At 34.8% G+C, this 27,582-nt stretch overlaps 2 protein-coding genes across 2 annotated transcripts; both read left to right on the forward strand.

The window, feature by feature from the left end:
- Window positions 1–379: 379 nt before the first annotated feature.
- On the forward strand, window positions 380–5,306 carry LOC108753913 (eukaryotic translation initiation factor 2A). Its single transcript, XM_018495898.1, has 12 exons — window positions 380–576; window positions 1,137–1,400; window positions 1,486–1,585; window positions 1,793–1,968; window positions 2,875–2,963; window positions 3,040–3,190; window positions 3,302–3,472; window positions 3,644–3,818; window positions 3,907–4,076; window positions 4,167–4,262; window positions 4,351–4,523; window positions 4,612–5,306. Exons 1-12 carry the CDS (start codon window positions 549–551, stop codon window positions 4,735–4,737), a joined length of 1,719 nt encoding a protein of 572 aa, XP_018351400.1. The 5' UTR covers window positions 380–548; the 3' UTR covers window positions 4,738–5,306.
- A 1,976-nt stretch (window positions 5,307–7,282) lies between these two features.
- Window positions 7,283–21,391, forward strand: LOC108753897 (probable ubiquitin carboxyl-terminal hydrolase FAF-X). The gene is made up of 30 exons (XM_018495860.1): window positions 7,283–7,341; window positions 8,528–8,740; window positions 8,841–9,105; window positions 9,265–9,490; window positions 9,570–9,704; window positions 9,778–9,934; window positions 10,014–10,337; window positions 10,645–10,902; window positions 10,984–11,082; window positions 11,162–11,436; window positions 11,514–11,715; window positions 11,789–12,118; window positions 12,226–12,560; window positions 12,641–12,881; window positions 12,975–13,112; window positions 13,185–13,457; window positions 13,542–15,295; window positions 15,452–15,625; window positions 15,693–15,834; window positions 16,011–16,315; window positions 16,388–16,638; window positions 16,711–16,886; window positions 16,960–17,156; window positions 17,231–17,358; window positions 17,450–17,616; window positions 17,840–18,102; window positions 18,183–18,412; window positions 18,484–18,686; window positions 18,761–19,077; window positions 19,322–21,391. The coding sequence occupies exons 2-30, from the start codon at window positions 8,675–8,677 to the stop codon at window positions 19,470–19,472; spliced, it is 7,782 nt and encodes a 2,593-aa protein (XP_018351362.1). The 5' UTR covers window positions 7,283–7,341; window positions 8,528–8,674; the 3' UTR covers window positions 19,473–21,391.
- The last annotated feature ends 6,191 nt before the right edge of the window (window positions 21,392–27,582 follow it).

Below are 27,582 nucleotides of genomic sequence, written 5' to 3' on the forward strand. Positions count from 1 at the left end.
AAATTTTATTACGACAATCAATAATGAATTTATTTAATGTCTTTTTTTCTCTTCTTAGTGAATTGAAGTATTAGTACCCCCCTCTCGATATATATGATGAGAATCTAATTTTGCTGAAAAGTTCCCTTCACACAATTCTTTTTGTGAAATAAATGATGCAAAAATGTATATACATTCGGTATCGTAACTATAGCTTCGTTCCTTGTATGCAGTTGCATGCTCCAACATGCTTTTACTATTCCTACTCATGTTGGAGTGAGCAAGAGCTATGGTAAGAACATATTGGAGCATGTTAGAACATGTAATGCGAACAAACCTTATTAATAAGACGTTCACACATTTGAAGTTAGGTCGGTTTTAACCATCTAACTTAACCGGTTCCCGGCAATCTCGGCACGCCGCGCGGAGCGCTCAAGCCGGAACCCGGAATTGCCGGAAAAGAGCCTGATTTCAGACAGTTCAGACAGAACAGAACAGAACACGAAACGGTACAAATCTTGCCCGTTGTGCGGTGGTTGTGCGCAGTACCACATGGTGACGGTGGTAAAATGGCTTCGCTCGTTCCCTGCGTCGCTGGTAAGCATTTTTTTCAGGTATTCGCGAGACTGTCGATCGCCGAGTCGCAACCTGATTGCCAGAGAGATTCGCTTCGAAGGGAAATCGCATACGCAAACGTCCGATGACATTTCGAGTGTGCCCGTTGCACACCGTACCCGCGATGAACGTGCACGTGTCTGCCTCCGGTGTTTTATGGCATCGAATGACTCGAGATCGCCTCGAGATTATTCGCAGTGACAGCGGTGTTCGACACGTCGCAAGTCACAGACACGGCCTGAAATGATTTATCGCAAGATTCCATGCTTTAACCTCCAACTATTGTGACGTGTACGCTCTCAAACGTCACAGCTGATGATTCATGAAAGCAATAATATTGAAAAAAAAAAGAATGAAATTACAATTTACATATTTACTTTGACATGTCCCTCAGAAACAGAGATCCTTCATCATTTAAATGACATTCTCATTCCATTTAATAGACAAATGTATACAGGATATATTAACATAGTACAAGCACGTAATAAGCATGCATTTTTTCTCATTAGATGTAAAAAAAGAAGTACTAATGTATTTTACAGTAAGAGGATCCAATGGTATAAATTTAGCATATGGTCCACCGTCCTATGAACCTGTCAAAACATTTCCTAAAGATGACAACAAAAACTGTAAGACTATGCTCTTCAGTCCAGATGGTCAATACTTTGCATGGTCTAATGCATCTAAAGTTAAAATCGTGCTGTGCAAGACATGGCAGATTGTCGCAGAAATCCAACGACCCAAAATCTGTTCTCTTAAATTCTCTAGTTATAGCACTTATCTTGCGACTTGGGAACCATCCTTTGGTAATTAACACAATATTATATCGAGTGTAAGCAGGCTTGCATTAATTTTATAATGTCTGTAATTAGAAACATTGTGATATTTTAGTAACAAAAGAAGAGCCTCAGGGATCACAAAATTTTCACATATGGAAGTCTGAAACAGGTGAACACGTTCAACATTTTATCCAGAAGAGAATGGGGGATTGGTAATGTATTGCACACTGATCATTCTGACTCTCCTTTTGATTAATTAATTTAAAATTAACCTTTCTGATCATTAAAATCTCTAGATTGACAATTATAGAGTAAAGATAAAAATAATAATAGAACAGTTGATTTTATGTTACAACTAATATTGTTATTAAATATATATGTGATGCATCGAAATAATTATTTATATAATGAAAAAATAGGGAGCCACAGTGGTCGAGTGATGAAACATTCTATGGAATATTGAAAGGAGGAAATGTTCTTTTATATGAAAATAATAATTTTGATAGATACGTACACAAAATAGGTAAAGGCAATATTGCCAAATTTAGTATAGCACCTGGTAACGCTCCCTACCATATCCTTTGTTATATGCCAGGTAATTATGTCTATCTTTTTTAATACTATAATTTTGAAATGTACAATTATAGAAATTATTAATTGCAATATGATGAGATACTGAAATGTGGAGATTGTACACCTTAAAGATATTTGGCACAATAGTAAAATTACATATAAAAAGTGTTTGATATATATAATACTTCATAAAAACTTCATAATAAAATATGTATAGTTACAAATATTTAAAAAATTTATTATAAAGTACTTGTATAATAAATTGAACTAATATTCATTTAAGTTTAGTATTATTGTTTGAAAGATAATATGTAATTGCTGAATTAAATAATTTAGAAGTAATACATTGCATTAACTATATCATAGTTTATACAATACTTTTTTATTTCAGTTTTACTTATGTATATACATATATCATTTAAATATAATGTAAATGATGGCCTGAAGACCTAAAATATAAAATTTGAGGTAGATATTTAATCACATATAAAAAGAAACATACGACAAAAAAGCACATATTAGTATTTTCCATATAACGTATAATGAAATAGAATTTAAAATAGAAAATTTTCCTGATTATTGTTTAGCATACAATTTATATGTGTAAGTACTCTTCTTTCAGAAAAATTGCATTGTTAACCTACAAAAATTTCACAACGTTCTCATAAATATCTAAATTAAGTATCAAATTTTATGCGTCTGCACACGATGAACTATCAATTAGTTATTAATAACAGAACGCAATTATAAAGTATGTTACACTAAAATTATTTTAATGATTAAAAACTGAAATTAAAATGTTTTTACGTTATTGCAGCATTCTCCACATTTAATATCTCTTATAATAATTAATGATTTATATTTATTTATATCTAAACTATTTAATGTGCATTTTTTCAATAAAAAAATTTGTTTATATATAATTTAGGAAGTTCTGGTCAACCTTCGTTTGGAAGGTTATTTAAATATCCAAAATTTGAAATTGGAGAAGCGATCGCAAGCAAAAGCTTTTTCCAAGTAAATTTTGAACATTTTCTAAACATTAAGTATTAGTACGTTTCTTTTATTTTGATTTATTATTATTATTTTTTAGGCAGATAAAGTCGATATGTATTGGAATCAATGTGGAACAAATGTCTTATTGATGACAAACATAGAAGTTGATAAAACCGGTGCATCATATTATGGAAAACAGACATTGCATCATCTCAATATAAAAGGGGAGACTGCTATGGTTATGCTCAGTAAGTCTATATTAAAATACTGTTGTTGTCAATTAGCATTGAAAATTTAGAATAAATGAAATTAATTTTAAAATAATATTGTAACATATAAAAATTCTTCTGATTATATAGGTAAAGAAGGTCCTATACATGCAGTAGAATGGTCTCCCAGGAACACAGAATTCTGTGTGATATATGGTTTTATGCCATCTAAAACAACGTTGTTTAATTGTAAATGTGAAGCTGTCTTTGAGTTTGGCATGTTGTATAGAAATAGTATATATTATAATCCACATGGCAACAATATCCTTTTACTATCTTATTACGAACTAATGAATGTATTATTGATGATAACTGGATAATTAAATAGTTGTTAATTATAGACAGTACTCTTGTAATAGAAAGTAATTAATTGTAATATTGAAGGTGGCAAATTATTTATTTAATGCATTAATTTCCTTGACTACTGTGTACTATTGCTTTTGGCTGGATTTGGTAATCTTAGGAGCGGCATCGAATTATGGGATGTTATTAACAGAAAACTCATTGCTAAAACTGATGCACCAGATACTACACTGCTGCGGTGGTCACCAGATGGAGAACATTTCATGACTGCAACTACAGCACCTAGATTACGAATTACCAATGGGTAAATAAATATATATTAAAAGAAATTGTGCTAAATTAAAAATATATTTATCTCTGTTGCTTAATATGTGTGTTAAATTATTATGTAGATTTAAAATTTGGCATTATACCGGTTCACTGATATACCAACGACCATGGAATAACCAAGAAGAACTTTGGGAAGTAGCGTGGCAAAGTTTCCCTTTGAATGTTTTCCCACAAAAACCTATTAGTTACAAAGCAGTTGAGGGAATTGTCACTAATGATAATCAGTCGCAAGGTAATAATCATATTATGATGATTTTAGAATATGTTTCTAAACATATTTTCAAAATAAATATAGCAATTGTATTTGTGTGTATATTTCTAGCACCAAAAGAAGCATACAGACCACCATGTGCCAGAGGACAAAATATTACATTTAAGTTACATGATGATCTTGAGGTGCCTTCTAAATCAAGTGAATGTAAATATATAAATATATATGAAAAAAATATTTTATTATAATTTTATTTTAATTTGTTAATTCTATTTTGTTGTTTATTTATTTATAGCAAATCCATCAAAAGCTGCATTAAAAATGAAGAAGAATCGGGAAGCAAAGAAAGCTAAAAAAGAATTAGAGTCTAACAATCCAATCGAACATGTTTCAAGTACAACAACGAGCATAAAAATAGAACTAACTGACGATCCTGAAAAAAATAAAAAAATAAAGAAAATAACGAGTGTAAGTATATTATTCAAATATAATATGATGTCTTTCTTCCGTTTCGTACATTATTATTAAAAATTAACTATTTTAATTTGTGTCACAGAAATTAGATCAAATTTCGAAATTGAAAGAGCAGTTGAAAGCAGGAAAACAATTAGAAATTAATCAATTAGACAAGATTAAAAAGGAAGATGAACTATTAAAAGAACTTGAAGAGCTAACTTTATGATAAAAATCATCCAAATATTAAACAGAATAACTCGACAAACAGACAAAGCTACGACAAAGTGGCTTTTTTTGAAATAAAATGATTGCAAGAGACACATGTTCATCTTTGCAACTTGAAAAAAACAGCGAGATTATATTATGAGAAATTTTGGATACAATTAAATCTGAAAATATCTCCTCTCTTCTCTCATCAGTTACGAATCGATACTGAATGCATGCAAAAAGTTCCGTCTTGACTGAATCCAAGAATTGTGTTCGTACATATAAATAATAACAAGACAATTATATTAATTTTAATCAACAAAGAACTCTGCTAATAGTCTCGTATTTAGTATTAGTGGAGGACTACTTATGTATTTCTCCTGAATTTGTTACTAATATTATACATTGAGAGATGATGATAGAGGTAGTATTGCAGTGTTTATTACCAATTTTAACTAAAAATCTTAAAATCTTAAATCATTGTGTGCATTCGAATAATCATTACTAAATTAACGAAAGTTGCTTATTGACTAGCTAAAAGCTCATTACTATGATTAAAAAATTTATTGGAATTTTCTCAAATGCGTTTCCGACAATATGAAAATATATTACTGTTCTTATAATCTGTTCACACTGTTTTATCTTCTTTTGTACGAAAAATTATTTTTTAATATTTGAAGCCTTGTGTAACAAATGTTTATAGTGCAGTAGATTTTGCATTTAAATATCTTATTATTCTGCGCATTTATAAAAATATTATCTGGTATAGTCTTTTGCAATCGAAAATTATGATGAAGATATTGATTATCAATTTCTGCAAAAGAAACTTTTTGTATACTTAAAATTTGTATACTTGAAATTTGTATACTTGAAATTTGTATACTTGACATTTTTTCAACTTATATTATTATTTTGATTATGTTCTAAGTTTTGTTCTTCCTTATGTACGATATTTTTAGATGAAAATTTAAATTACAATTTTTTTTTGTATTATATTAGGGTATGTGTTTTTTTTGTAGTTTTCAACATGAACATAAGTATAATTAGCGTAATTGTATAATTATTAAGTATAAATAAAGCATTGAAACATTTTTCCAAAATGACAAAATCTATTCAACTGAATAAACTGCACTTAAAGAATATCTAAGAACAACGTATTAATAAGGAATTAATATGATATATATAAGAATACGAATGTTATGTACAGTCAGATGACATTTATGAAAATAAATTTCTAAAGAAGTTGTTGATTGAATATCAAATGAGATATGCCCTATTCACCAAAATAAACTCAAAAACTAATTTCAAAATCTTGTAATTTCAAACACTTATTTCACAAGAAAACGCGTAAAATTCAATTATTTTTTTATGTAAAAATGTTAGTGTCTATATTTGCGACAAGAATTAATTTTAATGCAAAATAGTAGCCTGAAAATGTGATCGTAAATAACACAAGTTAATAATTTAAGTAATAAGAATATATCTCTTTGTTTACATGTTTTACATTTCTCTTTTATTTTATTGAAATATTGCTTCTTTTATTACAAGTGCATAACATTATTAAAAATACAACAATAAGGATATATTATTTTTGCCTTATTTTCTACCTTATAACAAAATGCGTAGCAAGAAGAACAAACAGATAATAGGAGATTTGTTTTAGGGGACTTTAATCAAAATTTGATTAAATAATTGTTTATGTAATAATAAGATGTAATTATTATAATATAATTGAATCAATAAAATTGATTGAACTTTTAACTAATCTTAATAGAAGTGCTTGAACCAAAGCACTTGTATTATTATACCTATAATTCGCTATATTTAATTCAATTTTTTTTCGTTCCAAGCTACGAACAATTAGTAATTCTATCCACATTAAAAAAATATCGAGCAACTTAAAACAGTTAGAAATTTGGATCATCTACTTGGATTAACTTAATTAACTTATCGAGTAATGTTTATCCTGCTTTGTTAACATGAACAGAATTAATTTTTTTATTTGATAACAAGAAAGATTAGATTTATCGGAAAATGACAATTTTTTAAAATAATTCTGTCTCGCGCAGAGTTAAATTAATTACCAATTAAATTAATCGAAGTTTAATCGAAATCACTCTCTTTAGGGTCCATTTCTATTTAAAAATTCGGAGAAATTTTATATAAAAATTCTAAAATAATTTTTCATCAGAACATCATCGCGACTTCGCAAAATGAGTTCGAGATTATTCGAGATCGAAGGGATCTGAAGCTTATTCCCGAAAAGTATCGCGTAGAAAAATGTATGAAAATACTTTACGTTATATTATTATTATTATAGATTTCTCTAATATTTTTGGGAATATAGATTTTCCTGATATGTGCGAACGGCGTCGATCGAACGTTCCCGCGCCATCGACGGCGACGTTCGGCAACGTTCAGCGACGTTCAGCGACGGATGACGGCGCGACAAGGGAGCCAGGGCCAATCGCGGGCGTCGCTCGTCACCCCGTCGTGCACGCACGTCGTCTCGGGCGAGCACCGCAGCGCCGCAGTCGTGTTTACAGATTTTGCTAGTTGAGTTCCGTAACGTCACGTCAAAAAAGTGCAACACACGAATTTCTACCACGTTTACTATGTAAAGGTGCGTTCCCCAGGGGTTGAGATACAACGCGCGGATCGTCCGCGGCCCCGGATGTCCTTCCGCACGACATGACGCGGCTCGCGTGATCACGGCCGGCTATCGGACCGAAATATCGGCGCTTTTGTTAATACATGGCAGTGCCAATCGTTAGGATAGTCGCCATTTTGTCCGGAGTGGTAGCCCGGTCGAAGCGAACGGGGCGAAAATAGGCGCTGCCTGGACCGCGAGGATTGTTGAAATCGCGTAGGTAACGGACCCGCGCGGTCGCTGTCACCGTCGACCGTCGCCAATCGTCTGGAGTTCGCGGGGATTGAAGCGTCTCGGCGACGGTTCGAGGACTCACGGTCAGGCATCTCGACAAAGTCGCTCGCTAGTTGTCCGCCAGTCAAGCAGCGCTACGCCGATTTCACGGCTCTCGACGGCGTGTGGCGTATCTCACCGCAACGTGGGTGGGCCGATCGCCGGCCACGTCCGATTCCCCGGGGAAGACGCGTGCTCGCGACGCGCACCCCTCCTTGGACGAGGCCTCCGCCGACCGGCATGGCCGCTCCCTCCTCGGAGTATCCCGACGACGTTGACAGTTCGGCCGTGTGTCAGCGGGACGTCCGAGCGAGCGACGACGATGACGTCGGCGTTGTCAACTACTCCAAGTTGTGTTGCGCTTGAAAGTTAACCGCTCGCAACCTCTGCTCCTATCCGCCTTTAATTTTCTATCCTATCCGCGTGCCGTTGCGGCTCACACCGTTTCGTTGAAGCGCCCGTAACATGCGTTGTTTCAACACGCGTCGATGGGATCCCGTATGCATTTGCAGATGCATTTAATCCCGACTGGTCGAGAAGCTCCACCCATGGCTATGGAATCGAATCGCGCTGATTTATATGCTCGAGATCTTCTCGAAGATGATAATGATTATATTAGTCTTTGTCCTGCCGGTTATACATTAATTCGCGAGTTATCACTCGTTGCGTCTTCCTCGAGAAAATAAACTCTTATATAACTGTGCCATCGCGATGCTGTGACAAATTTAAATTCTCGCGTGCTTGGATTGTAAATTAAATTTGATGATTGTCGTTGTTAATTTGACTATACTATTGAGGACAGTATAGTTAAACAACTTGACGACGCATCTGCTTAGTTGTGCTTTTTATCAGGACCTGTTGTTAAAATTCCTTTCCTTTGTTACAGATAATGTAGGTATAGTTTATTAAAACAAGGCCTTTAGGATATAATTATATTTAATGTCAGTATATAAGCTGGATGCTTGTTATTGGTGGTGTAATCATTGGACCAAGAAATATTGAGACAATTAAGGCATAACAAAGAACGTGTAAAATGACGATTGCCACTAGGGGCCAGGGAGTTGGCATAGACCCTCCCGACAGCCAGCAAAATACGCAGGTATATAGATTTGAGAGCCAACCAATGAAAGTAGTGTGAAACATATCTTGATTGTGATAAAGTGAAAATGGATTTTGAAAAAAAAAAAATATCTCTACAGATGCACAGTCCACCAGGTCCACAGCAATTGGCTGACACAATGTCGGGACTCCAACTCACCGAGAATGTGGTACAAACGGAATGTAACAATGACGCTATCACTACAGTAGAAGATAGCAACCAGCTTCATGAAGAGCCTGAGTTTCCTATTTTCAAACTTAATATGCTTCATGAAAAGATTTCTAGTCCACGATGGGTTGTACCAGTTCTGCCCGAACAAGAATTAGAGTGCCTGTTACAAGCCAGTATCGAACTTTGTAAAAAAGGTTATGTATTGTTTATAAATTTTTGAGATTGATTATATTTTCTCACACACGCCAGGAAAAATGATTTGACCTTTATGACAATGTGTTTCAACATTTTTATATAAGAACGCTTATTTTGTATTTATAAGATACATTAATTTTGCTTTTACTATATTGCAGGAATTGATGTACAAAGTGAAGCGTGTCAACGCTTTTTTCGAGAAGGTCTCACAATCTCATTTACCAAGATATTAACAGATGATGCGGTGAACAGTTGGAAATTAAATATTCATAATTGTATCAATACTAATTGTGCACGTTTGGTGGAACTATGTGTCCTAAAATTAGATGAGGACTGGTTTCCCCTACTTGATTTATTGGCCATGGTTTTTAATCCTAGTAATAAGTAAGTGAACATTGTTATTGTGAAATTATAAATATAAGTTTTTTATGTGATTGTTCTAAATTGTTCAAATTTGTTTCAGATTTCACACAGTAAATGCAATAAGAGTTTCGGAAACTGTTCCTCCTGGTAGTGATATTCCTGATGAGGAACTTTATGCTCGCCCACCATCTGACTCACGAGCTCCTCGTGGTTGGCTAGTAGATCTTGTAAACAGGTATTTTTTTATCAAGTTTTGTATACAAAATGTTTTACTTCAATATAAATTTGAACACAAACTTTTATTTCAGATTTGGGAGTCTCAATGGATTTGAAATTTTGCTTTCGAGATTTCAGAGTGGACGTAATTTAACAGTGCCAGTTATTTATGCTTTAATTAGACCGTTTGGCTTATGTTATGAACTGTTAACTGTTCACACAATAGTTAAATATCTGATGCCTATTGTTGTAAGTATAGTCTCAATTTATTATTGAATATTTATTTATTTTTATTTGAGAGAAATGCAAAGCACATTGTTATGTACAGGAAATGGTACCTCTTATTCTGAATAATTTAACTGATGACGAGTTGAAGAAAGAGGCAAAAAATGAATCAAAAAACGATGCAATATCAGCCATAATCAAAGCTGCTAAATGCTTGGTGTCGCGCGTGCCTCATCAGGAAGAAATGATAAAGAACTTGGAAATACTGAGACTGAAAATGATATTGAGACTCTTACAAATTTCTTCGTTTAATGGAAAGATGAATGCTTTAAATGAAGTTAATAAAGTAATATCTAGTGTTAGTTATCACCAACACCGCAACACAATAGCAGAAGAAGAGGAGTGGCTTACAGCAGAGCGTATGGCAGTAAGTCTTGTCTAAAAATTCATAACACTAACTATACTAATAATACTTTTAATTTAATGACCTTTTAAAACATTTTAATTCAAATATATCATTGATTGCTCGAGTATTTTGCAAATGTCATGAGTTTGACAATTATACTTTCCGTTTAGTGACATAAGTCGACGTAAGCATCATTTTATCTTTCTTGATATTCAATGGAATAACAAAGAAAGAACGACACTTGTGTCGACTTGTCATCAAATAGAAAACGCCTTATATATATTATGAGTCCTTTGTAAAGTAAAAAGTGCTTATATTTGTGATACAGAAATGGATTAAAGACAATGGAGTATTGGAAATCGTATTGAGGGATTCATTGCATCAGCCGCAATATGTAGAGAAACTGGAAAAAATTTTACGCTTTATTATAAAAGAACGTGCACTTACATTAGAAGATTTAGACGCTGTTTGGGCTGCACAAGCTGGTAAACACGAAGCAATTGTGAAGAATGTTCATGACTTGTTAGCCAAATTAGCTTGGGATTTTAGTCCTGAACAACTTGATCATCTATTTGAGTGTTTTCAGGTATTTGTCGCAGTAATGTAATTGATATCAAATTTGTATTGAATATAATGTTTAAATTAATGAAATATGCTACTGTTTCAGACAAGTTGGAGAACTGCCAACAAAAAACAACGGGAAAAACTATTAGAATTGATCAGGAGACTCGCGGAAGATGATAAAGATGGTGTTATGGCGCATAAGGTTGGATTGTTTTAAATATACATATTTGAACATAAATGTATTTTAGACGTGCAGATAATTTTTGTTATTCTACTGCCAGGTGTTAACACTCTTTTGGACTTTGGCACATTCTGATGAAGTCCCTACAGAGATCATGGATCAGGCACTGAACGCTCATGTAAAAATTCTCGATTACTCATGCTCGCAAGAGAGAGATGCGCAAAAGGCAATCTGGGTGGACAAGTGCGTTGAAGAATTGAAAAATGGTGATAAGTGGGCTCTTCCTGCATTGAAACAAATTCGAGAAATATGTTGCCTTTATGAACCAAATCCCAACTTAGGTCATAGTCAGCGTAGCCATCATATGCATTACAGGTACAATGACACATTATATCAATGCACATATAAATATAATACATTGTTATATTAATTTTATTCTTGTTATTATATAGACAAGAAGTAATAGAACGTCTACAAAACGAACATTCGGTAGTAATTCTTGTAACAAATAGCTTAACAAATTATATGGATAAAGTGCGGCAGTTGGTGAAAGAAAATCCTGAAATCGATGCAAATACTTTTATGCCTGATGGTCGATATAATCATATTATGCAAGTGCAAGAAAGATTAAATTTCTTGCGTTTCTTATTAAAGGTATGTTCCAGATTTTAGAATAGCCCAAACATAAATTTTTAATACGGATAACATGATATGATTCTTTTCATAGGATGGACAATTATGGCTATGTGCTGATCAAGCAGAACAAATTTGGCAATGTTTAGCTGAGCAAGGTGTATTTGTTTCGGATCGTGAGGCATGCTTTAAATGGTTTTCCAAACTTATGGGAGATGAACCGGATCTGGATCCAGCAATAAACAAGGATTTTTTTCAAAACAATATACTGCAGTTAGATCCGACATTGCTTACAGAAAGCGGTATTAAATGTTATGAAAGATTTTTTAAAGCTGTTAATTCTAAGGAAGGAAAATTGAAACTGAAACGTAGAACATTTCTTATGGATGATGTGGATTTAATTGGAACTGATTATTTGTGGAGAGTATGTAGTATTTGTTTATTTCTTTGATTATATATAATTTTATAAAATTATTGAATTTTTTTTTTTCGTATGCATGCTTGTATAATGGTAATCTTATCTGTCTACAGGTAGTAACAAACAGCCCAGAAGAAATTGCAAACAGAGGCATAGAACTCTTAAAAGAAGTGAACACTAATTTAGGACCGCGGTTGCAGTCGTCTGTTTTAGCATTTCATGAGACATATATAGCGGAATGTATGGACAGATTGAAAGCTCATTATGATACTGTGACTGTTTTAAGCAGAGTATATCTAGACGGAAAGGAAGAGCGCGAAGAACAAATGACAAACAAGATTAAAATGGAAGCCATAAAAATGTGTCGTGTTATGAAAGTCTTACAGGAATACATAAACGAGTGTGATACAGCTTTTCCAGGAGAACGAAAAATATTACCGTTACATAGGTATTACTTAAATCGCACATATCGATAACAATGCTTTTGTCTTATATACCGTGATAGCGTAATATTTATTCTGATTACAGAGCAGCTCGTGGCAAGCATCTATCACTTGTTATTCGTTTTGCGAGTCCTGGTCGAAACGTCGACGACATAGATATCTTTACTCACAGCAATGACACTTTAGCTTCATTGAGACGTCAAATATTACGCAGGATTAAAGCAAGCGGGACAAATGTAAAACTCGATTTATTTATTAACGGAGAATCGCTAGAACAATCCGATGATAGAAAACTCCTTTCTCAGATTCCCCTGAGAGACAAAATGGTAAGTGTTAATCGAGTATTAATGGAGAGAAATGAAAGAAATAAATTTTGATATGTTAACAGAGTGAATGAATATGATTTGTATTTTTTTTAGTTATTGTCTGCAAAGCTCAGTCAAGTAAATAGCAATATGCCAAGCTCACCGGATAGTAGCTCTGATAGCTCTACTAGTTCTCCACATCATCCATACGACGGGCCGAATGTAGAGGCAGAGAATAGTTTACCTGGTGTGGTAAGTTTAATGTAAAACTCAATTAATTATATCGTATCATACACTTGTTCTAACAATGCGACTTTATTTTAGGTAATGTCACAAAGATCGCAATATGCGACATTTTTCTTTCAATTAGCAGATCTTGGCTGTACTCTTCAGCATTCACAATTGCGTGATGGTGCACGAAATCTCTTACAATTAGTGCCGCCAGATACCTTTACTGTAACAAGATTACAGTGGTTATTTGGTCATTACAAAGATGATGAAGCTTTACAGAACCCTTCTCATTGTAACGAGCAGAATACGACAGTAGATTCTCTATTTTTTACTGCAAGTCCTAGCCAAGTTTTATACAATTTAGAGGTGAATATTTAATACATTAAGTAGTTTAGTAAGTTTTGTCCTTGTACGTTATCAATAACGGTTTTCTTTTTTTTTTTTTTTTAGGTGTTATACACTTTGTTGATGCCAGCTCTTGATCCTATGTCAGACAGAGCATTTGAATTTCAGTATAATTTCATAAAAAGCGGTGAAGCGGGCGTTATTCTCGATATGCTAACCAAAAATAAGTTTTTACCAAATGCAGATGAAACCACGAAGCGGTCTGCATATCTAACTGTGCTGAGATTGTGCAAACTTCTTCTTACAGTGATGGGTAATGTGATGGCATGCGTGATGGATGAAGTCCAGCAAACTGGAACTTCGGAGAATCACGACAATCACGTTAACAATCGCGGTCGAGTGACAGTATTGAAACAGGCTCTTCAAAGTGTACCGAATCAAAGTACCGAATATATGTTAAGAAGTGTGGCAGCCAAACTAGCACAGCATCTGGCGCATCGAATGCTATCCGGCGGGCCCGAGGCTGATCGATGTCGACAGCTTTTTGTGCAGGCCCTTTCATGGGAATTACCGGATGTGGCTACTATACGTGCCATAATTAGACTAGCGTGGGCCGCATCCACGGGTAACTTGAACAACATTAATGCATCGAACGAAGTGCTTCACTCGATGCACGAGACTAACCAAAAAGAACAGAGAAATCCCGATAATAACGACGTCCTTGTGTGCAAGGAAGCACTCGAGGTACTGACAATCGCTCTCGTATTGAATCCATCGGCATTAGAAACATTGTCGAGAGACAAAATATGGCATACCTTCTTGATAGATCTCGTGCTACTCAGTACGTCAAGAGCCATTAGAATCGCTGCCGGCGAACAATTTTTTCTCATATCGACATGGTGCAGTGGTGGACACCAAACGCTACTGGTCACCGTAACTCTTCTCTTCACCGTTTTAAACAGTATCGTTATGGAAAACGCGAAACAGAGTCATGAGTACTTTCAGCTTTTGTGTCGATTGTTGAACTTCGCGCATATGTCAGGTTGTCCCCTCACGACCGCAGAGACACTATTAAACGTCGAAATAGCCTGGTTGAAAAAAGTTCGCGACAATGTGAAGGAGACTGGAGAGAGTCAGGTGGATGAAGCCTTGCTCGAAGGCCATCTTGGTCTAACGAAGGAACTGTTAGCCTTTCTACCATCGAATCAGAAATATGAGATTGGTTCCGACGAGAAGCACGGGGTTAATTTGATTAAGGAACTGGTCGAGGATTTTGTGTTCCCCGCATCTCGCCTTATGCTGCAACTTCGTAGTACCGGCGAACTCAGCGCTTCACAAGCGTGTCCAGTTTGCACTACCCCTCAATCAACCAGCGCTGCGTTCGACTTGCTCGTAGGTCTTTGCATAGGCTGTGTACCCAACATGAAACTTCTAGTCACAATGCTCACCGACATGTTTTACTCCGAGAAGGACGAACCATTAGTGGAGTGGGATTATTTACCGCCTGTGGGGCTTAGGCCACTTAAAGGCTTCGTAGGCTTGAAGAATGCAGGGGCAACTTGTTATATGAATTCAGTATTACAGCAATTGTACATGGTCGAAAGCATTAGGGTTGGACTTTTGGCAGCAGAAGGCGCGGCGACTGATTTGAACGAGGATTTTTCGGGCGAGGAGAGAATTGAAGGGGAACAGACAATCGAAACAAATGATAATGATACGAATGAAGAAAAGTGTGGTGCCGATGAATCCAGAAAGGAATATAATATTGGTATTTTGAAACAAGTGCAAGCAATATTTGGTCATCTGGCTTACAGTAAATTACAATACTACATACCTAGAGGACTATGGAAGCACTTTAAGTAAGAATACATATAATTTTATTTGTAAAAATTTTTTAAAAATAATTTGTTTGTAAAAGAAATAGAGAGGAATTCTCTTACTTAATATAAAACTGATAGGGATATATATTACACTCAACATTTTAAATAATTAACGAGATAATTCGATTTTTATAGGCTTCAAGGAGAACCTGTAAATCTTAGAGAACAACAGGATGCAGTAGAATTCTTTATGAGTTTAGTAGAGAGCCTAGATGAGGCATTGAAAGCCTTAGGACACGAGCAGATAATGGGCAAGATTCTTGGTGGCTCATACAGCGACCAAAAAATCTGCAAAGGTTGCCCTCATAGGTACCTTTTTAATTCTTATTTTCTACTTTCTTCGGTAGACTGTAATACCACATTACATTATCTTCAGATATTCCAAAGAGGAACCATTCAGCGTGATAAGTGTTGACATACGGAATCACAGTAATTTATTGGATTCTCTTGAGCAATATGTGAAGGGAGAACTGCTGGAAGGTGCAGATGCCTATCATTGTGATAAGTGCAACAAAAAGGTACAATTATGACAATATATTTTCGAAAATTTATAAGAAAGCCTTATTATATTAATGAAAATAATTGTTTTAAAAGAAACATTATGAAAATAATTTATCAGCTATGTCACACATTTTATTTAAACCAAGTAATATTTTATTTACTTAGAGATGTTATGTGTTTCTTTTATGTTTAGGTTGTAACAGTAAAGAGATTATGTGTGAAAAAGCTGCCGCCTATTTTAGCAATTCAGTTGAAAAGATTTGAATATGACTTTGAGCGTGTATGTGCTATAAAATTTAACGATTACTTTGAGTTTCCACGAGATCTGGACATGGAACCTTACACTGTCTCCGGTTTAGCTAAATTGGAAGGAGAAGTCATAGACTGTGATTATGAGGAATCTATAAAGGGAACATGCACGAAGTATCAATTAACTGGTATCGTCGTTCATAGTGGTCAGGCTAGCGGTGGCCATTATTATTCTTACATTTTGCACAGGTATTTTAAATATAAACGTATGAAGTATTTCTAATTGATAAATTAAACTTTTTTTATTCAATAATTTTGCAGACTGAACGATGGTACAGCAAAGTGGTACAAGTTTGATGATGGTGATGTAACAGAATGCAAAATGGAAGAGGAGGAAGAGATGAAATCTCAATGCTTTGGTGGTGATTATTTAGGAGAGGTATTCGATCATATGCTCAAGCGGATGAGTTACCGCAAACAGAAACGATGGTGGAATGCGTATATGTTATTTTATACAAGACTAGATGTAGAAGAAAATTCTCTAATGAAAAGTGTAAATGAATTGTCATTGTGTAAGTATCGAGAAAATTTTCCACAAAAATCAATCTTGACGAATGAATCTCATTATCGCTTACATTCTTTAGATACGAAACTAGGAGTTATGAAAATGCCATCAGCGATAGAATACAGTGTACGAAAGCAAAATATAAAATTTATGCACAACCGAAATCAATTTAGTGCTGAATACTTCCAGTTTATCAAGAAATTGGTGTCGTGCAATCCTCATAATATTAATCGGCAAAATATGAACGAAAAACTTGTAAGTCCATCACATGTATAAGTTAGATGTATTTTCAACAGAACTCTGCTAACTCGTGACGATTTTATTTTAGAGTCCTGAAGCGGAAGAACTTGCGATGCTATCTCTTCAGTTAGCATCAAGATTCCTTTTCTATACAGGTTTCCACACTAAGAAAACATTACGTGGTACGGCAACAGATTGGTATGACATCGTATGTCATCATTTGCGTAGCAGTAAAGCAGTGCGCTCTTGGTTCGCTAATGAAGTACTGTTCAATCATCCACATAGGTATTAAAACTTTCTAAATACATAATGCATAAAAATATTTGCGTTTTAATATTAATATAATTTGTTATCCATAGATTTTGCGAATACCTCTTGAGTTGTCCTAGTACGGAGGTGCGCACTGCTTTCCTCAAAATTTTGGTATTTCTTGCACATGTTTCTCTACAAGATGGTCCATGTGCTCCGCCCAGTTTAAATGCACCGAGTGAGTACTAAGATTTGCATAAAAATTCAAAGATACAATCAATATGATGACATTTAACAATCTTTACTTTATAATTTGTAAATATTTTTAGCTATACTTTTAGATCCAGTAGCAACGCTCAGTGATCACTTGTTACATGCGGTACTGTCGCTGCTGCATCGTGAAATTTCGGATCACGGACGTCATCTTCCTCATTATTTTTCTCTCTTTCATGCGTATGCTTCGCTTGGTCTTGCCGAAAAGGCGCAACTGCTTAAGGTAATAATTTAATGATTATGTTACATAATTATATAAACGATTATTAACAGCTTTCATCATGCACAAGATCTGCGCAACAACAATATAACGATATTATTACAGTTGTTAGAGTTACGTACAGAGTTAAGAGTTAGAATAGGGTCCTAAATATTAATATTATTATCTAGCACTAAAAATATAATATGTTCGACATATTTTAACAATTTTTTAATATTATTTGCAGCTAAATGTACCGGTTACGTTTATGTTAGTCGCCATCGATGAAGGCCCAGGTCCTACTATAAAATATCAATATCCGGAATTGACTAAACTTCACCAAGTAGTTAGCATGCTAATACGATGCTGTGATGTATCGTCGAAAGTACATTCGAGTCAGCAGCCTCGTGCAGAACCTTTACCAAATCCATATGGCGATCCCGCGTGTCAATCAGAGTATCTTATGCCCATTCAATCACAAGCAGCTGACATATTGTTTATTCGTACCAGGTAAGGATTAACACAAGTTTGGAATTTCGAGATAGAATTTTGTACAATATATAATATTTATTCTATCTGTTGGAATATAGTTACATTAAGAAATTGATTGAGGATGCTAATGTGACTGAAGATACGGTTAAATTATTGCAATACTGTTGTTGGGAGAATCCACATTTGTCACGAACAGTTCTTAGCGAGCTGTTATGGCAGATAGGATTTGCTTATACTCACGAATTAAGGCATCATACAGATCTGCTGCTTGCGATACTATTGATGGAGGATTCATGGCAGACACATCGCGTACACAATGCACTTAAAGGTAAATTTTAATAAAACACTCTTTCAGGTATTGTTCGTTAGTATCACAATACATGAGATTATATCTTTCAGGAGTTCCCGACGAACGAGAAGGTTTATTTGAAACGATACAAAGAAGTAAAAATCATTATCAAAAAAGGGCTTACCAGTGTATTAAATGTATGGTGCAGCTCTTTAGTAAATGCAGACCAGCGCATCAGCTTTTACATCACAGTCCAGAGTTGAAAAGAAAATGGAGTCATGCCATTGATTGGCTCCACGACGAACTTGACAAAGTATGTAGCAGAAACTGAACATTAAGCCACTCGATATTAGGAGGATTACAAATATACAATAAATTCGTTTTCAGAGACCATATGCTTCTACGGCGCCGTACACACACGCGTACAACAACTGGTCGCCACCAACACAATCTAATGATTCTGCAAATGGTTATGTTTTGGAACGTAGCAATAGTGCAAGGAAGACATTGGAGCGAGCATGCGAACTGTGTCCTGATGTTGAAGAACCCGAAGTTGAAGATACAAGTGAAGATTGTGCGGAAGAAGCAGAAAAATATCAACATACATATAAATATCAATCTATCAATCCAACCAAATATCAAGTCCGAACTAAGGAGTCTACTAAGAGACGCAATAACAGAAGCTTAGCATGGGCATCTATGGAGTAAGTTGTAATATGTATCTTCTCTATACTTATATGCTTCTACTAATATCAGTTATAAAATTTGTCTAAATTTTTTAACAGAATTTAAAATGAAAGATTATATATTACAATTTAAAATTGACAGATAAATTCTATAAATATTAGATTTTTATTTTATTTACAAAAGAATTAATAGTAAATAATACAATTTTTTTATAAAACATAAGCAAACTGATTTTTAACAGTTTATTATTCCTTTTTATAGGTATCATCCCGACTTTACCATGATTCAACAAATGCAAGAAGAACAACAACCTCAACCAGGACCTTCTCCAGTACATACACCCCACTTAGCGCTTCAAATGCATAATCCGCAAAACTGTGAGTCGTCACAAAATACCAGCCAGGATCCATAATGAACGCTGAATACTGACGTTTTACCAAGTTGCTGCCTCAGTGAAACAATTTCGGGATACTTAGATATTACTGCGCCAGCAGCTTGGTGGCGAGCGGTAGCAGCACATGTACAGATATAACAAGTGAGGATTTGTTTTTTTAGTGGTCATTCTTTAACGAACTCATGCTAATCTCTTAGTTTCACTGTGGGTAGTTACTTTGATAATATGACGCGCTATGAATGTTCGAACTGTAATGATGAAGTGGAAAACGATTCTGAATGAAAAGTGAATTAACGCATGCTGGTTGAGGCAATCCATTCTGAACGACAGTTTCTTTCTCTTTAATCTCGACCATCTCTGTATCTCCCCGACCATTTGGCTTCCAATTCTAGAAATGACAATTTGACAAAAAAAAAAATACCCCATTTTTTCTCAAGCAATCGATAAAGCTGATAGTACAGCTAGAAGTTTTATTTGCCTCGATTAATGCATGTGGATTCAAGCTTAGGAATATCGTAAGATTGTATAAATGTATAGCGAGTAGTGTGTTACGGAATCCCTCTGCCGATTAGAAGACAAAATATAAACCATAATTTTCCGTATGCCTATGTAAATTTGTTACTAATAAAAAAAAAAAAGAAGGGAAGTTGAAATGGAACTTTCTAACGATCGAAAGATATGACTATAACAAAAAGGGAAATGAGCTAGTATGTTCTCATCTCATTCAGAGAAAGCACAGTTATCATGAAAAAACTATGCTCTAACAAATACATATATAAAAATATATAGCTACGCTATATATGTATACATAGCTTTTGCTATTTCATCTTTTAACAACAATAAAAGAATCCTTCTTGTACTTAATAACTCGAGCATTCTGGAAGAAAGACACTTATCGGCGGCCTGCCGCGCTGCTAAATTTCAACATACGCCAATGATGCCTCCTGTTGTGCTTTCTTTCAGTTCGACCGATTTGAAAGAGTTGTGCCTTCGACATTGTGCGACTCCCATTGTACTTTTAGGTAGATTTTAAGAATCAAGTTGTTGCTTCAAATTTGATTGCTTATACTTCGCTTGTTGAGTTGATTATAGAAAAGAAAAGTGAAAAGAATCTAGAAAGTTGTATAATTGAAAACGCGTGGGATACGACGAGAGATAATTTCGTCGATGGAGAGATAGATCGGAACGTATTTTAGAGCCCAGAACTAGGTGGGCCACTTTAGTTTATTATGACGCACGTACACGTTAAATACGACATCGAGTTGTCGAATGTATGGGCAGCTGCTTGAAAACGGAACCTGTCCTCATCCGGAGTCTAAATTTTTACGAAGAAAAGGAATTGAAAAGAGCGGTAGTGAGACGCAAAAAGGATATGGAGCAAACAAATACTAGTTTGTATCGTTGTATGATACGATTCATCGTTGATAGAGCTGTGGTCTTTTCGCAAAAGTTGTGAAAGCGATCATGGCATATATCGTTTCGGCAATCGTCCGATATATTACGTAACGGAGATGCATTCTATAGGAGAGAACGTGGACTATGCGACGAACGACCCTCGAATTTATGAACTGGCCATAGCTCTGACTTATTAAATAACGTGTGTTATATATAGATATTATATAAAAATAATCTTTAAAAAGAGAGAAAAGAGAAAAAAAAGTCGCGTGTGTAACATGGAATAAGCGAGCCGTGTGTATACATAAGATTTCGTGCGAAAACCAACGACTATGTCAAGACACCAGGAAGTAATGACGTATTGCTTATTATTATTCGTATTTATCGAATACAGAATTAAACAGTGTACCAAATTATATAATAACTTCTATTGGTTAAATGATAATGGTACCTAATCTTACTCAGACATGTACATATAGACAACTGCTTTTTATATGTGATAAAAAAATTATTATATTTCTATTATAGATTGAGATTTAGACAAACGCTATTGTAAATCCTGGTTTTTGTACACAGACTGTATGCTAAGTTCACTTTTGTTAACACGAACTGTAGTCTATAATTATTTAATATTTAATTATATCACTAAATAAGCGTATAATGTATAATATTTGATTTTCTTTCTATTTCTTTTTTTTAAATTACTTCAAAAGACGATATGGTTTACAAACTGGAAGTGTCATGAATACTAGTGTCATTTATCTCATGCGTGGTAGAGAAGTAAGGAAGATATAAATTACGAGACATAGCCGAGCGCATTGTTTCTAATCAGTGACAGACAGAATTGCCGGAATATCGTTTTTCTCATTTTTTTTTTTCTTATCATCGAACAAAGTAGCGCTCGGTATTGTTGCGCAAGAAGAAAAGAAAGGAGGTATGCAAAGGGCAGTAGAGATTGCGATAGGATTTTATTTTTCTGTGCGTAACACAGAGTCAGAGATTAAGATCAGTATAATTTCATTAATTTATGGAAATACGCGAAAGTTGCCTGTATGAATTCGTTTGCGAAACTCAAAAGACGAAACTCAATTAGTGCGAGGCTTTTCCTCGCGTACGCGAGAATTTCAACCCGTCGAAATTATACCGATTTCCACAATGCTTGTGCGTAACGAAAAAGAGCGTGAGGAAAGAGAAAGGTGATTGTGCAGTAACATTTACATGAGACGTATACACGTTCCCGTTCTGTGGATAAACTAGAAGGAAGTGCTTGTATTAACGCTGTTTAATACGTTGCGTACACATCGGCGAAGGTAGTCGTCGTGAATTTACGTTTGTTTCAGAATACGAGGGTCGTCGAACAGAAAAAAAGAAAACAAAAATAATCAAAAAAAGATTCAAAGGCAAATGCATGTGAACTATAACGTGCATTATCGCATGTGTCGCTCTTGCGTCGCCTGCATGCGAAACGCACGTGAGATCCGAATGGTATCGTTCTCGAGATCGTATGCAGTTATAACTCTCACAAACGTAGCAAAGGGGAAAGATGAAGAAAGAGGAAAAATAAGAAGAGGACGACGAGGAGGAAGAGAAAAGAGAAAGGAAGGATTTGTCATCGACGTTCTCTTTAGTTCTAGTTCTAAAGATAATTTTAATTGTATTCAGCGCAAATGACGCTCTAGTCAGTAAAATTATGAATAAACGAAAGGAGATTAACAGCTTTCGTTCATTTAATCTGCGTGACGTTTTCGAAGCGCCCGGACGACGACGCGTGTATCCAACAAGACCACCAAGGGAATCGCCATCGTTCTCGTCGTCATCGCCGCTTTCATCAAATGGGCCACGAACGTTTCTGCAGACGCGTACTTCGCATTTTTTCATTTGCCTTTAACGTACGAGGGGCTCGTCGCTTGTAACTACCTCGACAGGCAGTGTGTCTACTCCATGCTTTCGTCTTGATCCTCGAGCAATTGTGCCCTGAAGAAAGAGAACGCGCGCGCTGGTGCTCTTTATGTTCGATTATGTTGTTGTGAAAGAATGCGAAAATATTAGTATTAGAACATTAGTTGTAATACTAAATTTACTATTGGTTCTAATCTGAATCTTTCCAAGAGAGATTTCCTCGTTCGCGAAAATCACAGAGGTTTCTCGAATGGAGAGGAAAGAAAGAGCGTCCGCTTTCGCTTCTGAACTATTTTGTGCATCAGCGTGATCGTTCGAATTATTAGTGTCGCTTTATTTGATTAGTTAGCGTCTAAGAAACGAACGAGGTTCGTCGGTCACTGGTCACGAATTGACGTTCGGATCGAGGATCCTCATCAGTTTAATAACACTGGTTGTAAATTTCGTAATTTAACATCGACCCGAATGTCACGATTCTCAGGCCAGTTGGGTGCTCCGCAGATATAATCCTTACCAAAGTCAGATACCAGAAGCATATGTTTTCTAATGACTCCTTATTCACTGGCTATGCGTATTGTATACTTACGTTTGTGTAAAAATACTTTTTGCACATGATTTGTAATTCTTTAGAGTGCGAACGTTGAAGAACGATCGTACGATGATGATATCCTCGACATTCGGATATCACAATGTACTCCTTTTTACATTAATTAATCTAAACGTTAGATAGTTTGCTTCAGAATGCGCGATTGCGTATCTTCGAAAGCTTTAAAGATGCCCAGTAAAAAAAGTTTATATATAATTACATATATATTTATACTTGAGTATATATAAATTTTTTTTATACCGGGCAGAATATAAAGATTAGACTGCAAGGAAGAAATTATAACGAGAAAGAGAGAAACCTCGATTGAGAGAATTTTTTTTTTTTTTTTTTATAGAATGAAAAGAGAACCCCGAAAGCAGAACTAATTTAATATTCGCATAACCGAACTATCCGAAATATCCTATTGCCTAAAATTTTTTCCAGCTTGTAATGTGCAACCTCCGATTTTTAGGGAGGATTACGTTGTATGCGGAAGAGATGTTATGTAATTTACGTTTACACGCGTACACGTAAACAGGCTTGTCCTGTTGCAAGTACTATTTAGTTTCTACGCTTTCTTCGCACGAAACCAAATACTAGTGCTTTGCAAAAGAGGAAGAGAAAGAGAGTGATAGAAGGAAACAGAACAAAGGCAAGAAACATGACGCAAATAAATCAGCCGCATAACTGAATCCAAGGCTCTTCTGCGATCGAATCGTCGTGGCGAAAAGACGAAAATGTAAGAGACTCGCGAACGCACTATTGCAATTAGAATATGTAGCTTATTTCATTGCGATTAATAAAGCTAGGAGAATATTTATACACGCGGTGTACGGAATATCTGATTGTTGCGTGATTGTTTAACGTTTTCTCGTTCTAGCAAGACTCTGGAAATTGTCATTTCGTATAATTCAATGCCGCACAAGAAATCCGATCAGACGCGAAACGTAAAATGCGCGAAGAAATTTGAAACGTGAAAATGTCAAAGAGACACGAAATATTTTTGAACGTTAATGACGTTAACTAACATTTGAAAAGAGGCCGAATTTGAAACCTCGGGTAATTGAAGAATGTGTTGGGGTATCAAACCGATCGATGGTGATTGATTAGCGAATAAAGATAACAATTGTATTTATGCAAGGTACAAGATGAAATATATAATTAAATGTAAGGATCCTGCACAGGATCGCACTAACTTACTATTCATAAGACGAATATGACATGTAAATTCATGAGAACATATAACGATTCATGGAATTCACTGATAATAGCGTTATATGTCCATGAATTATACGCATAAACGTGATTTTTTTTTAACAAAAAATTGCCGATATAAAAATCAAAATAGAGTGTCTAATTTATTCTTATGTATGCAAACAGAAAAAAAATTGATAACATGCAATTACGAAGAGCTAAAATGGATAGACAGTAAACGCACTGCATGCGATAAGAGAGAAGATATCGAGGTGGAAAATAATACATGAAAAAAGAAATTAACATGAAATTAACGGAATTGTGACACAAATATCTAAAGATGCAACGACGCCAAAAGAAGTCTTTGTTCTTAGATTTTCGAAGAATTTTGAATAATGATTAGCTCTCTGTGGCATTGGGAAAGCAAACAGAGAGTACATTGAATTTTGATTTTACTCTCATCCTTTATTCGACTCGCTCGTAATAAGAAGATGAGAGAGAAAAACAGTTTGAAATTGTTAAAGTCCAAGCAGAATATAAAGTCATTATGACAATGGTATCAAAAATGGACAAAAATGGTATCAAAATAATTTGAAAATGATTATTAAAAGTAATATTTGATAATTGATTTGATATTCGATAATGACGTTATATCATGATCTGTTGTTCTGCTTGGGAAAGATCTGTTAATTTGGCGCAATCGCTCTAATAAAATACTGCGGATGAAATGGAATATACTTACTCCAGTATAATTTTTTGCTGTTGCAATACATACGCGAAATCTTACAGGACTTTTCAAAGCGAATTCACAGCGAATTTTGAAGGGAAGTCGAGAAAAACATTGCAAGCGTGTAAAAAGAAAATTTTAATCGTACGGATCTTTTATCTGTTAAGATTTGTTAATAATGCTGTGTGTAAACGCGTTACTTTCAAATAATTTTAATTTTATATTAATTTTATTTTAGTAATAATTCTCCATGAAAAAGCATCGTGTATTAATAAACAAATACGTTCACGCTTGTGAATGTTTCTGGTGGATCCTCCTCACTTCTCGAGGATCGTTACGATAAAAGACGTAAGGACGAGCGTTTTCGGATAAGGAAATCGCACGGCCCGTGTAACATTTTCATTCATGATTTCGTCTTCGCGTAACTTCTCTAATTCTTGATTATATACAATCGGACTCATTCCGGGAATATAATATGCAAACGACATAAAAAAAAAATGTGAAAAGATGTTCGGAAAAACGTCTGAAGGGGAGGAAGGACATGCGAAATATATTAGAATTTAATCCTAAAATAGAATCTAATAGACTTGAGATGTTGAGATCGAAATTTTTCGATCGTTCGGTCTTATCAATGCCCTAGTTCAGATTTGGCAGAAAGGAGAAGCGAAGATAGCGAGATACAGATTTGCCGTCGACGTGCTGAAATTCTATAGGCGATTCTATAAAAAAAAGAGAATACAAAAGAAGCGCTCAGGTCGCTCTACGCGCTACATATCCGTTTAATGGCGCATTTATGCAGGCATTTTCCATTTTAAACTCGTAAAATCGACTCGCCAACCGATCCTGCGACCCTTCCCCACGCCGCTGACCCGCGCGATTATTTATGGTCCCTCGCAGACTCTTTTTCGATATACATATTATATATATAAATATATAAATATAATATAAGTATAATTACTATAAGATTGTATATTCTTAATTAGACGCAACGTGCTGGCGAGCGCGCGCGCGGTCGCTGGGGTGAAATAAAATTGAAAACTGCATACGGTCACACACACACACATATACACATACACATTAAACACGTATAAGCATATACACACAACTACGAATAAACACACACAAAAAATAAATACGCACGGGGGGTTGCGGGCGACGGTTTGCCAATTTTCGCGAGGGGCTTTCACTTACGAACGGGCGACGCCCGCGTATCCTGCGTAATTCCGCAGTAAGGAGACCTCTGCCGCCTCCGGAAAAACTTTTGTGTATTATTTCTAACAGAATGTAATAAAGTAAAGTTTAAACAGACGATCGTTTTTTCTTCCCTTTCTCTGTGTTTCCTATTAGAAAAAATTAATCTAATAGTCCGCACGTAATTTATGTAATATGAATAATTAAATGTAAATCATACAATATGTCGTTAAATCTTAATATATGATAGTGTAGTACATGGACACTTTATGATTAGGAAATCTGCAATATAATTTTCTATTTCATAATGCTATTTATAATTCAATAAGCAAAATGTTAGCACTACATCAACAGTTTGCTGATTAGAATTATCATAATACATTCACATTAATCTTATTTTCTGTCAGAAATGGTAGGTTTTGCTTGATATATAGATTCTATAAGAAAAGTGTGATAACAGTCGATCTATTACATTCTATTAATATTCTTTTATTGTTTTTGTTGGAACTCTGCCTACAAGATTTATAGTAGATACTATAAAATTTGTTTCTGACAAATTTGATAGGGTATTATTTAAATAATTATAAAATAATAAATTCTGCAACAATTCTTAAAATTTTTTCTTAATAATTTTAATAATTTTAAGAATCTTTTTAAGGTAATAATTAAAATAATCAATAGCGCGACGCATTTTAATGTCTTCTCAATGTTAAAAAATCATTACTACAAGTAGCTATTACCATTAAAGTAGTTATTATCTTAACAAAAATTTTATCTTAAACTGACTATTTAAATTTTTGTTTGTGGCCAGTATATGTAGTAATATTCTACCCAATATGACTTTGTGATAAGATAGTATCTTACATATAAGAGAGAATCAACTATGAATACCGGCTTTATAACTCGCAATTACACATAATATTTCTCGGCAAGTGTATCGTCTAAATAAAATTCAGTCGAAACAACAATTTCTCCACTTATTCTACACTTAAATTAAAATATATTACGTCGTGTTTCGGAGACTGATGTGTTACCAAACAATTTACATCGATTTAAATTATACGACATACATTATGTTAATTCATGTTTTTTCTCCTAAACATCTCTTGAAAAAACAACACAAATTTTCCGCGGCA

The sequence above is a fragment of the Trachymyrmex septentrionalis genome, unplaced genomic scaffold, assembly GCF_001594115.1.
Source record: "Trachymyrmex septentrionalis isolate Tsep2-gDNA-1 unplaced genomic scaffold, Tsep1.0 scaffold73, whole genome shotgun sequence".
Taxonomy (NCBI): Eukaryota; Metazoa; Arthropoda; class Insecta; order Hymenoptera; family Formicidae; genus Trachymyrmex; species Trachymyrmex septentrionalis.

Excerpts from the sequence above, each read along its gene's own strand:
- LOC108753913 (XM_018495898.1), top strand. The coding sequence starts at position 549 with ATGGCTTCGCTCGTTCCCTGCGTCGCTG. Across the intron at positions 3,819-3,906 it reads AGATTACGAATTACCAATGG|ATTTAAAATTTGGCATTATA; the intron begins GTAAATAAATAT and ends ATTATTATGTAG. Across the intron at positions 4,524-4,611 it reads AAATAAAGAAAATAACGAGT|AAATTAGATCAAATTTCGAA; the intron begins GTAAGTATATTA and ends TTTGTGTCACAG.
- LOC108753897 (XM_018495860.1), top strand. The coding sequence starts at position 8,675 with ATGACGATTGCCACTAGGGGCCAGGGAGTTGGCATAGACCCTCCCGAC. Across the intron at positions 9,106-9,264 it reads TATCGAACTTTGTAAAAAAG|GAATTGATGTACAAAGTGAA; the intron begins GTTATGTATTGT and ends ACTATATTGCAG. Across the intron at positions 9,491-9,569 it reads GTTTTTAATCCTAGTAATAA|ATTTCACACAGTAAATGCAA; the intron begins GTAAGTGAACAT and ends AATTTGTTTCAG.